Below are 15,987 nucleotides of genomic sequence, written 5' to 3'. Positions count from 1 at the left end.
TCTCATCATATTGCACGGATACCCAAAGCAAATCATTCAGAACGCTGCTGATGAATTTGTTCATCTGGAGACCAAGTATACGGTTCTGTGAGCAAAAGGAAAAGGACATTTAGATGTTTGTAAATTGGCATTTAATACAGAATTCTACCTTTGGTAATATATATCCACTGGGAATTCATTTATGATAAATGCTTCTGGCTGGGCAAGGATTTGAACCTATGCCTCTCAGCCGAAACCATGCCTGTGGGGACTCTACAATCGACCTATTAAGAAGGATATAAGTTTATTATAAGTCCACTGTATATATTCCTGTTGAATTCAGGAATCTGTTCTAAGACTTGAAATAAACTTATCTCCACCATGATAGTTGATTAGTGAGTATGCAACATGTGGTTATTTATGATGAATACATATCACTAAAACCTGTTTGTTAGTGACATACTCATTCAGTGATATATTTATTTTTGTGATATGGATGAACATGTTTTACAATTTGATATCTTTGCACTTACTATATTGATACACATTCTATAAAATACTCACATAATTCCTAAAGAACCAGTTGATTTTTTTCTGGAGAGCTGGGTTACGGCTAATGGCATCTCTGACGTCATCAGTGTCTTCTTCCAGCTTGGAGATGATTTTAGCTACGATTCGTTTCAATTCCTCCACGTCATCAGGATAATCTTTGATCAATCCATCTATGAGCTCTTGAAGTTTGCGGATCTCTGGAATATCCTGAAGGAAGTCTTTGATCCACTGCACAATTTTTGGAGTCTCTCCCTCCTCAAACATCTCGAGGATCTTGACAACAACTGTGAATGAGAATGTTTTGGTTAATAGGTATATATTTTTGCATAGTGGACTAAATTGTTATTCTTATGTAAAATCTGGTGTCTTGAGATTCTTTTTATTTGCATAATAGGATTCAGATTTCCTTTAGGTATATTATATTGGAGATTGAAAAGCATAAGAAAAAAGTTAATTCCAACATATAGTAGATTATATCTAAAGATCATAGAGGGAGTCACAATAAAAGTTTCCCCTCAAATATTTGAGACTTATATTTGAAGCAATTGCTTTTTTTTTTTTTTTTTTTTGTGGGGGGGGGGGGCGCAATTAGATGAAACTAAAATCCACACTGATATTTGGGTATGTCAGCAACATCATCGAATGATGTTGGGACATTTCCTGTTTAGTGAGTAACCCTTGCTTCATTAAGATATAGTAAATCTTGGAAATCTTAGAGAAATATACAGAAATCTAGTATTGAGCCTTCTCCATCATGAGGCTCAATACTACGCAGTACTCTAGAAGTTTTATTCCAGCTGTTACCAAGTTGTGGAATGATCTTCCTAATCGGGTAGTTGAATCAGTAGAACTTCAAAAGTTCAAAGTTGGAGCAAATGCTTTTTTGTTGACCAGGCGGACATGAGTCATTTTATAGTTTATTCATGACATATTTGTTTTTGATGTTGTTAATAGTTTATATATGACATGTCTGTTTTGACGTTGTTACTTTTTTTTTTTTTAGAATGATTTATTGTTAATTTGTTCTCATCATTTATTTATTTCCTTTCCTCACTGGGCTATTTTTCCCTGTTAGAGCCCCTGGGCTTATAGCATCTTACTTTTCCAACTAGGGTTGTAGCTTGGATAGTAATCGTAATAATAATAATAATAACTATAGTGCCTTACTATTCTAATTACTAAAAATCTGCTAAATCCAGCGTTTATCCCATATATCCCAGGTTCAAAATACCAGTTAGGCCTGATATCAACCAACCCAATTGCCAAAGGATAACCCTTGCCTCTTTATGAAAAACTGTGTTATGAAATTAAATAACCACAAACCACCATGAAAAGCTAACATTGCGGTAGCCCTGCCCATTATTTTCTCTCGCATGTTTTTCAGGGAAGTACAGAAAATTACTCTAAGTTGACAGATGTTTAACTCTATCAAACACGAGTGACCTAGAGACCTATTTTACTCACTGCATAACTTACCTTTGATCAAGGAATCAAATAAACCCTGGAAGTTCTTCTGGAACGCCATATTCATGCTGCCACGAACTGAGCAGAGCCTCCTCTCCATTTCCAGCAGCAGAGACCAAACCCTTTCAAAGTAAGGCTTCATGTAAGTCATGACAGGATTTTCTCTGACATCACGTCTCACATCCTCATCAATTTCTTTAACCCTGGATAGGTACGGTCCTCGGACACCCCTTTAAGGGTATACTCGGACGCGAACGACCCCGACGCCAAAAAAAATTCTTGAAAAATCAGTTTTTGCAGTAAACTCCTTTTTTCTTTTGCCACAAAAAACTTCAATGAATGCTTAAAACAACTGTAAAGATAAATACTACTCATCTGCAGAAAAACTATTTATTATAAATATTTTAAAAAATTAAGTAGAAAAAAAAAAGACCTGACGTAAAAATTCATAAAAAAAAGTTTATACATATATACACAAATCCTTTTAGGAATTGATTCTTGAATGTTTAGGACACATCTTGATGTATTTTGGATGAAGTCAGACCCATGGAGGTGAAGATCTGAAATGAGAAAAAAAGGGTAACTTTTTTTGGCCAAAAAAATTTGTCCAAATTTCATGAATTTTTTTGGGTACCCAAATGAAATAGGAAGTGGCTAATTTTTTAGGGAATAAACATATGTTATCCTAAAATAGAAATATGTAAAAAAATCTTCATTATTTTGTAAATTACATTTATATCAGGGGCCATATCTAAAGGTAATTTTTTGAGTACTTAGAAATTTCGTAAAAAAATACATATATTTAATATATAATATGATACTTATGCAGGTAAAAATATACCAAAATATCACAAATTCTATAGGGAACAAGAATATATATAGATAGGGCAGCTTACGCTTCGGATATGTCCACAAAATGGCCGCCAACCACACTGACTCAGACTCCCTAATCTGCCACTTGAAATGTAGGAAGGGTATGTCAATTTCAAGGTGTTATTTACTAATCTAATTATTATTGGATATGCATAAAAATTGTATGGTGGGTTGCTGGATAATTGTCGATTATTTTACGACTATAAAATTAAAATTCTGACCCAAAAAAAAATTTTTGAAGGGAAATAAAATCGAAAAAAAAAAATGTAAAACAATATTTTAGCTAAAAAAATTTGATGATATTCAATCAAAAAAAAAGTAAACAAAATTTTCCGACAAATAAACATCTAGAGGAATCATTACTCTGTGATAGTTCCTTAGTACGTAGTAATTTTGAAAGAATTGGGAAAAAACGAAAAAATGGCAATCACCGGAAAATCGAACACATACCTATATATACGCCATATCTGGCTAAAAAAAAGATAGGCATGGGTAGTCAGATCATCTAGAAACACTTTCCAACACTATAAAAATATAAGTTTTGCGACACTACTTGCCAATTCCTTACGGTAACATGACTAAGCAAAAAAATGCAAAACAAATAAAAAGGGGCACTCGCGGAAAAATGGCTAACATTCTAATATACGGCATTTCAGAAAAAAAAAATTCAGCCACGTGCTAGACAAACCATCAAGGCACATTTTCCGACAAATAAACATCTAAATGAATAATTACTCTGTGATAGTTCCTTAGTACGTAGTAATTTTGAAAGAAATGGGAAAAAATGAAAAAATGGCAATCACAGGAAAATCGAACACATACCTATATATACGCCATATCTGGCTAAAAAAAGAAGATAGGCATGGGTAGCCAGATCATCTAGAAACACTTTCCAACACTATAAAATTATAAGTTTTGCGACACTACTTGCCAATTCCTTACGGTAACATGACTAAGCAAAAAAAGGCAAAACAAATAAAAAGGGGCACTCGTGGAAAAATGGCCATTCTAATATACGGCATTTCAGAAAAAAAAAATTTCAGCCACGTGCTAGGCAAACCATCAAGGCATATTTTCCGACAAATAAACATATAAATGAAATATTACTCTGTGATAGTTCCTTAGTACGTAGTAATTTTGAAAGAAATGGGAAAAAACGAAAAAATGGCAATCACAGGAAAATCGAACACATACTTATATATACGCCATATCTGGCTAAAAAAAAAATAGGCATGGGTAGCCAGATCATCTAGAAACACTTTCCAACACTATAAAAATATAAGTTTTGCGACACTACTTGCCAATTCCTTACGGTAACATGACTAAGCAAAAAAATGCAAAACAAATAAAAAGGGGCACTCGCGGAAAAATGCCCAACATTCTAATATACGGCATCTCAGATAAAAAAAAAGACATGCACGTGTTAGCCCAACCATCAAGGCACACTTTCTAACACATAAACAGCAATGCACATCTGGACACTACTAGAGCGTGTAGGGGAGACACCTCCTGCAGGTCGATCACCCACAAATTCAGTCACGGGGGTGAGTCACGTGAGAAAAACCTGTTTTTTTTTGACGCTCGGGGTCGCGAACGACCCACCGTACCTATCCAGGGTTAAGGTCATTTTGGAATTTCTCGACTAGATTAGAGAATTCTGAAGGAGGAAATTGGAAGTTTGGTATGCGAGCTTCCCTCTTCAGTTTCTCTGCAATTTTCGATGTGAAAGAGGTAATGGCTGAAGATATCTTTCTCCATTCCTCAAGAGCCAAACTCTGAAAGGAAGAGTAAGAAGGCAATTAATTCAATTTGGAGTCATATAAAACATGAGAGCCTATATTCCATTTCACTCCAGATATCGTAGGGCTGCTTTTTCTATTCATTTCAGATTTCTTGGACTTCTTATGCCTATTTACCAAAGATGTTTCAGACGGCCATAGTCATAATTTATCAACTAGTAATATATAGTAAACATCAATGTAACTGATGTTTTGCAATTTGTAATATGGACTTCACTAATGATTTTCGTAACTTTTTATAATTCTCCTTATGCTCTCTCGTTTTCATGCTTCAAATTGTGTTAATTTTGCTCAGAATTTTAAGAGGAAAATAACCAAAGTAAACTAGTTTCTTAAAGTATTTTAGCGAATAAAAAGGTTAAAAGTTCTTTGTCAAATGACAATTCCAAATAGTGAGGTGAATTACTGCTTGCAAACGTACCTTAACCCAAGAGAGTTTATCAGAGTCCTTAGCAAGGTTTATATCTATCAGACTGTCCGATGCCAGATTAATTCTACCCATGAAGACAGGCATACTCTGTAAAGTGTCTTTATCATCTACCAAAAGGCTAATTTCTGCTGTGTCGGGATTGCGATATCCTAGTCTAATCCTCACCACATCTAGTTTCTTGAGTTTGTTTGCAGAAATTTCGATAAATGCTGGGTTGCAAACTCTGGATGTGATTTCATAATAGTCTGGCTGCATAACGTGGGCGATAGCATGAAGCTTACTTCCATAGCAGTAAGGTCCTTCTTCGGGAGTTAATGCCGCCGAGAATTCAAACATTGACTGATTGTCCATTACAACAGAGAAACCCGCAGCTGCTCTTCCATCCTTGTTGCTATCAAGTCTTCCAGCAATAATGAGTGAAGAAGCTTTTAAAATAGACTCAGAACCTCGAAAACTGAAGCTAATGAGGTTTTTTGTATAAGCAGCAGTTGCATATAAATGTGGCTCTGTCCTCAGGGCCTGAAATACATATGAATTTCATTAGATAAAATATAATTCTTATTATATAACTTTTTATATTTCTTTCTTCATCAGATTAAAAGCTAGGGAATACTCGAGTATGAAATATAGGGTAGACTTACCGGTACTTTTAGAGAACTTTCCATCCAGAATGAATCGGGTGTTACAGCACTACTTGTTATAGCCCCACTTATCTTATACTCTTGATTTTGAAAGACATCAATGTCTATGGAACCCCTCATTCCCCTATCTACCCTTGTGTACCCAAGAGAAACTGCCAAGTCTCTCTCTAGACTAGGGTGACTAATGCGTCCATGTACCCCAGTAATTTCACCATATGGCATTTCTCCAGCCCTGCTGATTGCTGCAGCAATTTCATACTTGGATTCACTTCTCTCTCTATTTGGATAGAATCTCAATGAAGATCCAGCTGGGGAATACTCTAATTCACCCTCCATAGTACGAGATGGAGATTTGAGGATTAATGCATGTCTTTGTGGCGATGGTCTGCTGCTATACTCAATGAGAAATCCATATGGCCGTGGCAACGGTGAAGAGGTATCAATTCTTGTCCCCGGTTTGAGGCTGGTTAACTTATGGAGAATTTCAAGTAAGTGAACTGCAGAACCCATATCTAGATGTACCATGATCTTCTCAAATCATCTGTGAATTCGTACAGCAACCTCATAGTCGAGTATTCTGAGAGGAGTTTCTGAGTGAGCAATGAGGAAAGTCTTGTAGTTGCCCTCTGTGTTATCCAGTTTTAATTCAATTTCCAGCGGCAAATGAAGGGATGGCGATGATATTTTGGCCTAGAAAAGCAAGGCAAAGAATACGCAAGTTTATTTCTGATAGTCTCGAATGTAGATATGTGAATAATGTATTACCCACTTACAGGAGAGAAACTATGAAAGAAATGAAAATTCTCTAAGAAATAGATTTAATATTAAAGAAAGACATACCATATTTTCAAGAGAGAAGATGGAAGTTCATAAATGTCATAGTTACCTGGAAGGCAAACAGTCTCTGGGAAGCAATGTTATTGTACTTAGTCTCCATGTCCAGCATAGTCACATGATGACCAGGAGACTCATACCTTGACTGAGAAAGGACTTTAAGTCCTGCCTGCGAATGAAAACCTTCCAAGTGCAGTTTCTCACTGAACTGGTGATGACGATTGCCGAAGTCTTTACAAGATATTTGCCCTTGGAATTCCATGAACGATTCTCCCCTACGAATGGCGAGATTCATATCAATCTTGAAAGTTTCTCCAGTGGGTGTGGTGATTTGGCATCTCACATTTCGTTTCCATGGGCTCATATTGATGCCTGATGCTTCTAAAAATAGCCTGTAGTTCTTGCTCTTGTAAATCAAATTCCCACTATTAAAAGAAAGAATAGAGTAGATATTATTTGGTTCTCCCTAATATCATTATTTAATTTCACAATAAAATGCTTGAGGTGCATTTTAAAAGAAAAGGATACTATTAACAAAAAAGAAAACTATTTATATTCTTTTAACATTTGTAATTAGTACTGGGTCCTGATCTATAACAGACTGTAACTTCTCTATGTACCTGAGAGCTAAGCGATCAGAGTCGACATGGCTTTGAGTAACTTTGAGATCTGCAGCTAATTTCTTAGATGGATCTCGATCTGCATCCCAAGCAACATTTGTTCGCATTTCCATATTAGGAAGATTCAAGTCAGCCAAGGCCTTTATCCTTCTTGATGGTGATTGTTTTGGGAGTACCAAGGTGTCCATGTTTATGTGAAAAGAAACTGCATTAATCATAACCTCCACTTCTGTGTTTACAACAAGAGGGATTATCATATCCATTTTTATATTATACTGCCGACTTGTGTCAACCTGAATAACCCAGTTATAGGAGAAGAGAATTTCTTCTTGGTGCTTAGTCATCACTTTAAAGGTAGTCTTTTTGCTAGACAACTCGAGGGCCGAAGATACAGTGAGTTGACTGCTAGCTAGAGTGGTGATCTTTAAGTCAGCTTGCAATTTTGAAAAAGAGTGCACTGAGAATACCATTGTAACAGGACCCACAATGTGCAGAAGCGTTTCCTGGCCATAAATGAAGGCCGTTTCTAGCATGTAGCGATCTCCTTCTTGCTTCACAAGCTTACTTTCGAATTTTATCATCTTCATATACTCCGGTATATTAACCTGCAAGAAAGCCACAGCTGAGATCATGATAATGATTGCATGTAGTAATGAAATATGGCTCTCGTGGAGAACGTGAAAGGAAATTGAGGAGAGACCAAGTGAATATTAAAATGAATTAATGCGTTTTTCATTTACAAATTACTGCATTAAGATGAAAATACATTAGCAAAATATTCAGTGATAGAGCTTATATCCAAGAAATCTACTAATGTTATTACATACATGATATGTGTGCATCATAATAGATTTTCATTGAAAAATAGTTATGAAAAATTTAATTCATATCTTGATTGCTTATACTTAAGAGTAAATACGAAATATAAACTAATCCAACAGAATACTTACCAAGAACTTTGTATTTGAAATTTCTGGTCTATTTACATGCATGATATCAATGTCAACAATGTTCAAATTATCCGTCTTTCGCACTATCAAAAGCATAAAACCCTTCTTAAGACTCCTAGATGCTAAGATTAGTGCCCCCTTGTAAGAAGCATCTTTAATTCGCCCTGAAAGATTCAAAATTTGAATGTTACTTTATGATTAAATACAAGTGTACTACCTGTCTACCATCAAAGTTATATTTACAAAACTATCATATTAAAAAAAAAAAACAGAAAATCAATGAAATCAGGAATCATATGAAAAGCCTTTACCTTCAGCTGAGGTTTTGATTTCCAATTCACATCCTTCACTGTGGATAACATCATGTCTTGCATTGATACCAATCAACTCAGTTTCCATTTGTGATATCTTCAGCAGAGATGTATATTTGGAATCACTCTCCTCCTGGATTGTAGCTAACAATGTTATACTTCCTATTTTGCCTTCCATTGCTAGTTTACGGAGTTTTTGAGGGATCAAGACTTTTAATTCTCTGTTGTATTTCAGATCTACACCAGCTTTAAATACATAAAGAACATATGATTAGCATTAGAGCACAAGTTTTAATGCTGATAATATATTATTAATAGGTCTACTTTTATTTATCACCTGCACTCATTGCTTTTATAACTTACCTTCAGCAGAGAGCGTCAAGAATCGTCTGAGCGAGCCCATGGTTTTAGCAGTGAAATCGAGACTCTTTTGTTCGCCATTGCTCTCTTCCTTGAAAATGATTTCCATTATCATCAAATCTGGAGAAAATGTGTGGCTGCTACCTGCATAGATTTTCAGATCAATTTGTTTGTCCGAAGGATCCCACCGAGATTCCATGTCTATCCTTAAACTTGCAAGACTTTGCATTCCATTTGAATTCCAATTTCCTACAACTTCAATAGCTTTATATTGATCTTGATGTCTTAAATTAGCCTTGACATTACCACTAGTGTTAGGAGATTCTACAGATGCTGAAACTAAAAGATTCTCTGGGGTTCTTTCATACATAATAGTACCTGCAAGTTTCCGAGGTGTTGATGAACCAGGGGTATCAACTTCAACTTTCAATACCTTGGTTCCTGTGCCATGGTGAACAGATGTTTTCAATGAGAAACCCCTCATAGATACATCAGCTTTCTTTGCATATAATACAAACGTTAATGGTCTTCCCAGCGGTAAGCAAGTACTGCGGAAAATGTTGGGGACATCAAAATCATAACAAAGATGCAGTCCAGTTATTGACTGCATTCCGGAAAAGCAAGAGCTTTTTTTAATCCTAATATCCCTTACTGGATCAGGAACAATTTGGTTTTCTTCGTGTCCAGCAATTACTCTTACGAGGTGTATATCACTTCTCAAGCTTAATATTTTCATTGTCTCTGGAAGGTTTATGTCAAGCTGGAGCTCCTTTCTGTTCTTGGCATTAATGCCAATTGTTAAGCCACTGTCACTCGATACTAAGTTCTCCATCTTTACACCATTTCTAGTAAGATGTGAATCAAATCCAACAAAACCACCAATCTGCAAGGACAAACTTGGAAGAAGATGCAATGTAGCTGCTGACTCTTCACTCTCAGAACTTTGTTGGTTATTCAGTTTAAATCCAAAGAGAGCAGTTCCTTCAAGCTCTAGTTTGAGGGGGATCCCCTGGATAGAAGCAAGACTATAATCCATTTTCATTTGAGCTGTTCTGGCAGTATTGACATTTGCTTTTGAAAGTTGACCAAGGGATTCAATAAAGAAGTTTACGAAGGAGTCAAAGAGATGTTTTACGTCAGTGTCCTCCAAGTTTCCTGCCCAAGACCCATAGACCATTTCTTGTCCATTATATCGCACATAGGCACCAGCATTTTGTCCTTTTCCCTTTCCTTTTCCATAAATCTTTTTAAGGAAATCAGAGACAGTTGATATATCTATAGACCTCATTTCCCTTCTATGACCAACTCCCTCAGAAAAAGATTCAGCATCCTTATTTTCTAAAACATTGATGAAATTAGTAAGTAATTTTCTAAAAGATGTTTTCCAGAAGTAGCCTTTTGGTCTTAATAATTGTTTAATGATGGGTTCAAATCCTTCGAATCTGACTCCAAATTCCCCCAAATTAATTGGAATTTTACCCAATACTGTAGTAAGGTTCATATCTACTGACCGTGGTAAATAAGATCCTGGAGAAAAAATTATATTCGATTCATATCCAGCCCCAAGACCAAGTAGCTGATTAAAGTAGGACATATGATAATTTTTAGAATATTTTCTAAAATCAGTTGTAAAGTTGACAGGCAAAACAAAATTACTAAGGAGGTATCGCAGCCTTTCTTTGTATGGATCGGAGGACTCTTGAAGATTGAGGAGATGGCTGAGTATAAAACTTCGAACTGCAAAACAAAAAGATCAAAGATTAATTTAAGAGGGAAAAATTATTCGTTAATCTTTTTCTATAATTACACGAAAACTCTTTATGAGTGGAAGTTATAGACTTAAACTATCCTAACCTTGGGTGTTTTCTTCTTGAACAATCTTAGAAATTATTTCATCCAAGTCTTCTCTTTCAGCACACCGGACAGCAGCAAGATAGGATGCAATGCAAACTTCCGTATCTGTTACTTGATTAGTTGCAACAGCAGCCAATTCCTTAGTTACCTGCAGAAGGATATTTTTATTATACGGATTCAGGGAAATAGCAAAGGTTTGAACCAAAATAATTATGACTAACAGTTTAATAAGTAAACAAAAGGATCACAACTGAATCAGTTACTTACTTGCTGGTGGCATTCAGAATTCCTAAAAGATTGGGCAGCTGCTACACGAATGTCATTTTGCACAGCATCAGTTTTAATACATTTAATGACTGACATAGAATTTTCTGGACTCATAACTCCCATATTACCCAGTGCTTTCAAGCAGACAAGAGCCTTTTGTCTGGACTCCTCATCTCCAGATGCAACGCAGTATTGCTGAACTTGAGCTGCAAGAGTTTCAGCAAGTTGTCTAACAGGAGCCTCTTCTCTACAATAAGGGTTGTGTTTGCAATATGAATGCACCATAGAAGCAGCAGCAAGTTTTGCAAGACTAAGTGTCGTAGAGGTTTCAAAAAGAGGTTTCAAGGCTTCTATTGCATAGATATCCGGCCTTGGGGTGAGGTGTAAGGCTGCTGTATAGAGAGCAGCTCGTCCTCCAGTTGCTCTGCCACTAAGCAACTGTTTTACAATAATACCAACAGCACTTGGTTCGTGAACAAATGCTATGGCATCTAAGAATAAGGACTCGAGTCTCTGATAATCAGGACAAATTTCCCCATCAGTGATTTTTCTCCAAATTGCTTCAATAGAGGTTCCAGGAATACGTCTCAAAAAGTGCAGCGCCTTAGCCATAAGAAATGCAGAATCTTCCTCAATTCTCATCTTAGTCTTTTCGCAAATTTCTTTTAGTGTCTTGTCCAAGTGAGGCATGAGTGATGCATCCTTTTTAGGGGGCTCATAATCTAGCAAGAGATTTTTCTTGACCATTGGACCTTTGTGATGCAACACACAATCTGGAGCTTCTGGTCTCATAGCTTTGTACCGCAGTGTTGAATCCTGGCGAGCTTCAATGTACTTGTAACTGCCAAAAGAGGGTCGTATGATATTGATATTCTCACACACTATTTTTTTGTAGATTCCATTAATTAGTTCATATGTACATGCTGATTTTGATTCTTTTACTGGGACGGGGAATTTCAGCCATGGAGAAGCAGTCTCAAAGGGGGTTGTGTGTCTGTGCCTGCAGTCCCGGTGGTTCTTCTCTTTCCTCACCGTTAAGGAATTCTCAACTTTCTACACTTCATACTTTGTTGGACATTTCCCAACAACATCTTCCTAAAAGTCAAAAAAATTAAACAATGTAATGATATCATACTGGGGAAGAAACTTTGTATTTAACATTATCTTTTTTTTATTAACATACCATCATTCATGCATATATGATAAAGGTGATGTTCCCTGTAAAATCACTGACCAGATTACAAAGTGATGTAGTTTACACCAGATTATCCAAATATATATATAAACAATTCAGGATGCAGCAAAGATTTTTGAAGGGGAAGGTTACTAAAACCACCAAAAACCTTCCAACATTATGTTCTTGAGAATGATGAGAACTTGTGAATTTTTCTTTTCTTCTTTTTTGTAATTATGACTATTATGAAAACTGAGTACAGAAAAGAAAATGATACAGTTACTATGTAATTTCTAACGATCTCTCCAAATACAGATGTTGAAAATAAGAAAATAATTCCACTAACGACTTAAGCTAAGCTTGAAAACGGTAATTCACTTCAATGTGAAAACTAGTTCTGGACAGACTCGTTACAGGTATGTTAATCGTCAGAAATCATTGGGTTTTGCATGTACTCAAATTGGTGGTTAACAAAGAATTTCCATCACTCGATCAGATAGATAACACTGCGTATGTTGGTAATTAATCTAATGGTTATCAATAATCACCAAATCCAGCTGGCATATAAACCCCCACAAACATCTGTGAAGTAATGAACATTTAATGACACTAAGAATAAAAAATAAGATAACCAGACACTTGCTATTGAAACTTGGTATTAATGGTAATGGGGTGCAGTAAAGCTCGAGAAGTCAAAGATAAAAGATAAGTTAAGCTAGCCATACACCTGCAGATTTGATCGCTCATGATCAACAGATATGGAATGCGAGTCGCCACTAACTGCGCAGACTAAATCGCTCAGATATCCAACTCAACCTCACGTGTGTGTTCAGCAGTCGTGGCAGGCGTACGTGGGCAAACCAACCAGAAAAGTCAAAATCGGGAGTTTTTGATGTTTAGCTGACTTATTATGAGTCTCTCTCTCTATTAGTAGGCCTATATGTGTGTTCATGTGCATATGTTTGTATATATGATCATGTACCAGTGTATTGTCATGAAGATATCTGATTATTATATGTATCTCTCTTCTACGGAAGGAAAAAACTCTCGCATTTATCCATAGACTCAGCGATAAAATCTGTACGGGGGTAAAAACTTCCAACATGATGGAAGATCAAAATGAGCGATTTGATGTACGTGGTTTTATCTTTATCGCCCCATACACAGGCATATATTTAGGAGATTTGGTCCGTAGCGATCAAATCTGCTGAAACTGAGCGATCAAATCTGCAGGTGTATGGCTAGCTTTAGATTAAGAGAAGGTTCCTCTGATGAGCTTACCTCTACGAATTCCAGACCTGAGGTAACGGCTGATCTGGTCGGGAGCGAAAGCTGGAACATGGAGGCAACGCCTTTCTTCCAGTTAATGGACCAAGCTTCATCTTCAGGATGAGTGCACACATGGCGTACATGGGCATCAGATACTGTTAACACCATTGGGTAACTCTCAAGGATACTGACTTCTGGAATGTCTTTGAGAAGAAGAGGGTTTGTATTGTTTTTAGTATTCATGGAACAGGAGATGAGTGTTAAAGGTATTGTAAGTGATGGCATGAATACTTATGCCTCTTTTATTTATGCAAGATATCATTAAGGGATTAAATAACTCTAGTTATCAGAGCCCTTAACCTCTCCACATAGGATGTTGCTTGTCTTGGTCCTAATGGTAATGGATAACTATATAAGTGCAGGAGTCATTTAATGAAGAATTTGCTCATTCTGCATATCTAAGGGACTGAGCATTCTGCAGACATAGGATGTACTTAGCCTTTGGGTTATTACTTAAATGCAAGGAGCTATTTGTGAATATGAGCATAATCTTACCACTGCTGGATAACAAAACTAAAGATTTAGCATAGTCTATTGATAAGTATAAAGATGCTCATATGAATAAAAGTAATGGAAACAGAAAAAAACTTTATATAAAGAACAGCTCCTCATATAAATAAAATGAAGGGAAAGAGAAAAGTTTTATTTTGGATAGTATCTTTAGACCTATGACCATGGCTGAGGTATAGAGCAACCTAGAAATTTAATTTCCTCCTCTTTCCATGTTATATATGGCTATCTTTCTTCTCCTTTGGAATGGCATCTGTATTTTCCTAATTATCATCAATAATCCAGAACGAATCTATGCTACAGACACATGTTCTAAAGTTATGATTCATTACTAGGAATGGCACAGATACTACATGCAATGTAACATTCTATCGCTTCCCTTAACTTTATCTTTATGGTCATCCTCCTCCTATACAATGCACTGTATTCAGTGGCGCATTACCCAGTAGGCTAACTAGGCTAAGCTAAGGCTTGGGGCCCCATAGCCTTGAACTAGTTATCATATTAAAAACTGTATGATGCAATAGGCCAGGACCCAGGAGAGGAACTAGGGCCTGTCTTGTGTGAGTTTATTTCAAAGTAAATGTTTAAACGACAAATGGCAAATGGAGAAGTTTTTGAGAGAAATTAGATAATTAATTGAAAAAGAAAGGTCTATTGTGGTAGCCTATGTGTAAACTTTTCTCAAGCCAAAGTTATTTATAAGTGGATTCAATGACTTGAAAAACGCAACATTATGAATTTCTATGTGAAACTAAAAATAATTTTCTTGAATAAATCGAAATTTTTTTTAAATGCGATTATCTTTCAGTAGTTCAGTCAGACTCATGAACGAGTATTACACTGGAAGTCTGCACTAGAAGGAACCATACATGAGATATTATTTTTGGATGATAGAGGGCTAGCACTCAAGAGGTCAAAATGAGATTGTTGGATCTAACGAAAATGGAAATATTTAAGGAATTCTGGAATCATTGGCTAAGTATAATGTTATATGATCACATTTAGTCAGCTTTGGCAACTGTGGCCGGGGTCATCTTTCATATATACCTCACACAAAATGTGAGGAGTTCATTGAAGTTATAGGTAAGCATATTTTAGAATTGATATTTACTGCAGTGAAGGCAGCATAAGACTTTGGATTTCATCATTGATTCAACACCTGACCTGCAGCATGTTGATCAACTCACGTCCATATTACGGTATGATGATCCCAATAAGTATGAAGCACAGGAAAGATTCTTGAAATTAATTCCAATATCTAGTCACGTGGTCAAACATCTTGCTATTGTCATAGTAGAATTCTTGTCCAACTGTCCGAGCAAAAAGTTACGATAATGCTATTTATATGTCAGTCCAAGCAGTCATCCGTGAATCAAGTCCATTAGCCGAGTATTGTAGCCGATGTGGTAATGTCCCTGACTGATGAACGCCAGACTGGGGTTAGAGTCCCGCTCAAACTCGTTAGTTTCTTTCGTCGCTGCAACCTCACCATCCTTATGAGCTAAAGATGGGGGTTTGGGGGAGCCTATAGGTCTATCTGCTGAGTCATCAGCAGCCATTGCCTAAGGCCGCCTTGGTCCTAGCTTGGGTGGAGAGGGGGCTTGGGCACTGATCATGTGTATATATGGTCAGTCTCTAGGGCATTGTCCTGCTCGATAGGACAATGTCACTATCCTTGCCTCTGCCATTCATGATCGACCTTTAAACAGTGCTCATTCACTCAACTTGGTTAGCAGTGTGAAGCAAGTTGTTATATAGAAGCTGTCTCTTTCTTTAATATTGTTAAAAAAGTATACAACTTTCTGTCTGGTAACTCTGGTTCCATATATCGTTGGAAGTGTTTAGATTGTTCTAATAGAAGTCACAGGGGAGTAGGAGCGGTTTTCGGGTGAGGTGGGCTAAAATTTGAAAAGGCTCTGACGAAGGGGCGTCTGATGGGTTGATTCCTGAATTCGACAGGTATTATTATTATTATTATTATTATTATTATTATTATTATTATTATTATTTGCTAAGCTACAACCCTAGTTGGAAAAG

At 36.4% G+C, this 15,987-nt stretch overlaps 2 protein-coding genes across 2 annotated transcripts in view; both read right to left on the bottom strand.

The window, feature by feature from the left end:
• Positions 1–2,146, bottom strand: part of LOC137652760 (vitellogenin-like) — a 2,883-nt gene extending 737 nt beyond the window's left edge. The window contains exons 1-3 of the mRNA XM_068386167.1: positions 2,008–2,146; positions 544–815; positions 1–85 (exon numbers count right to left, since the gene is read on the bottom strand). The exon at positions 1–85 is cut by the window's left edge and continues 737 nt beyond it. Of these exons, the coding sequence (XP_068242268.1) occupies positions 1–85; positions 544–815; positions 2,008–2,146 (496 nt within the window). The remainder of the gene's footprint in view (positions 86–543; positions 816–2,007) is intronic.
• The window catches only part of LOC137653577 (vitellogenin-like), a 14,768-nt gene extending 1,192 nt beyond the window's left edge, over positions 1–13,576 (bottom strand). The window contains exons 1-14 of the mRNA XM_068387098.1: positions 13,390–13,576; positions 10,935–12,029; positions 10,668–10,815; positions 8,817–10,550; positions 8,454–8,699; positions 8,143–8,306; positions 7,193–7,797; positions 6,625–6,997; positions 5,739–6,428; positions 5,089–5,616; positions 4,490–4,643; positions 2,008–2,196; positions 544–815; positions 1–85 (exon numbers count right to left, since the gene is read on the bottom strand). The exon at positions 1–85 is cut by the window's left edge and continues 1,192 nt beyond it. Of these exons, the coding sequence (XP_068243199.1) occupies positions 6,276–6,428; positions 6,625–6,997; positions 7,193–7,797; positions 8,143–8,306; positions 8,454–8,699; positions 8,817–10,550; positions 10,668–10,815; positions 10,935–11,726 (4,215 nt within the window). The 5' untranslated portion in view covers positions 11,727–12,029; positions 13,390–13,576 and the 3' untranslated portion in view covers positions 1–85; positions 544–815; positions 2,008–2,196; ... (1 more) ...; positions 5,089–5,616; positions 5,739–6,275. The remainder of the gene's footprint in view (positions 86–543; positions 816–2,007; positions 2,197–4,489; positions 4,644–5,088; positions 5,617–5,738; positions 6,429–6,624; positions 6,998–7,192; positions 7,798–8,142; positions 8,307–8,453; positions 8,700–8,816; positions 10,551–10,667; positions 10,816–10,934; positions 12,030–13,389) is intronic.
• Positions 13,577–15,987: the final 2,411 nt, after the last annotated feature.

This window comes from Palaemon carinicauda, chromosome 14 (assembly GCF_036898095.1).
Source record: "Palaemon carinicauda isolate YSFRI2023 chromosome 14, ASM3689809v2, whole genome shotgun sequence".
In the NCBI taxonomy this organism is placed as follows: Eukaryota; Metazoa; Arthropoda; class Malacostraca; order Decapoda; family Palaemonidae; genus Palaemon; species Palaemon carinicauda.
The sequence above is the reverse complement of the archived record's forward strand: the minus strand, read 5'-3'. Positions and strand labels throughout refer to the sequence as shown.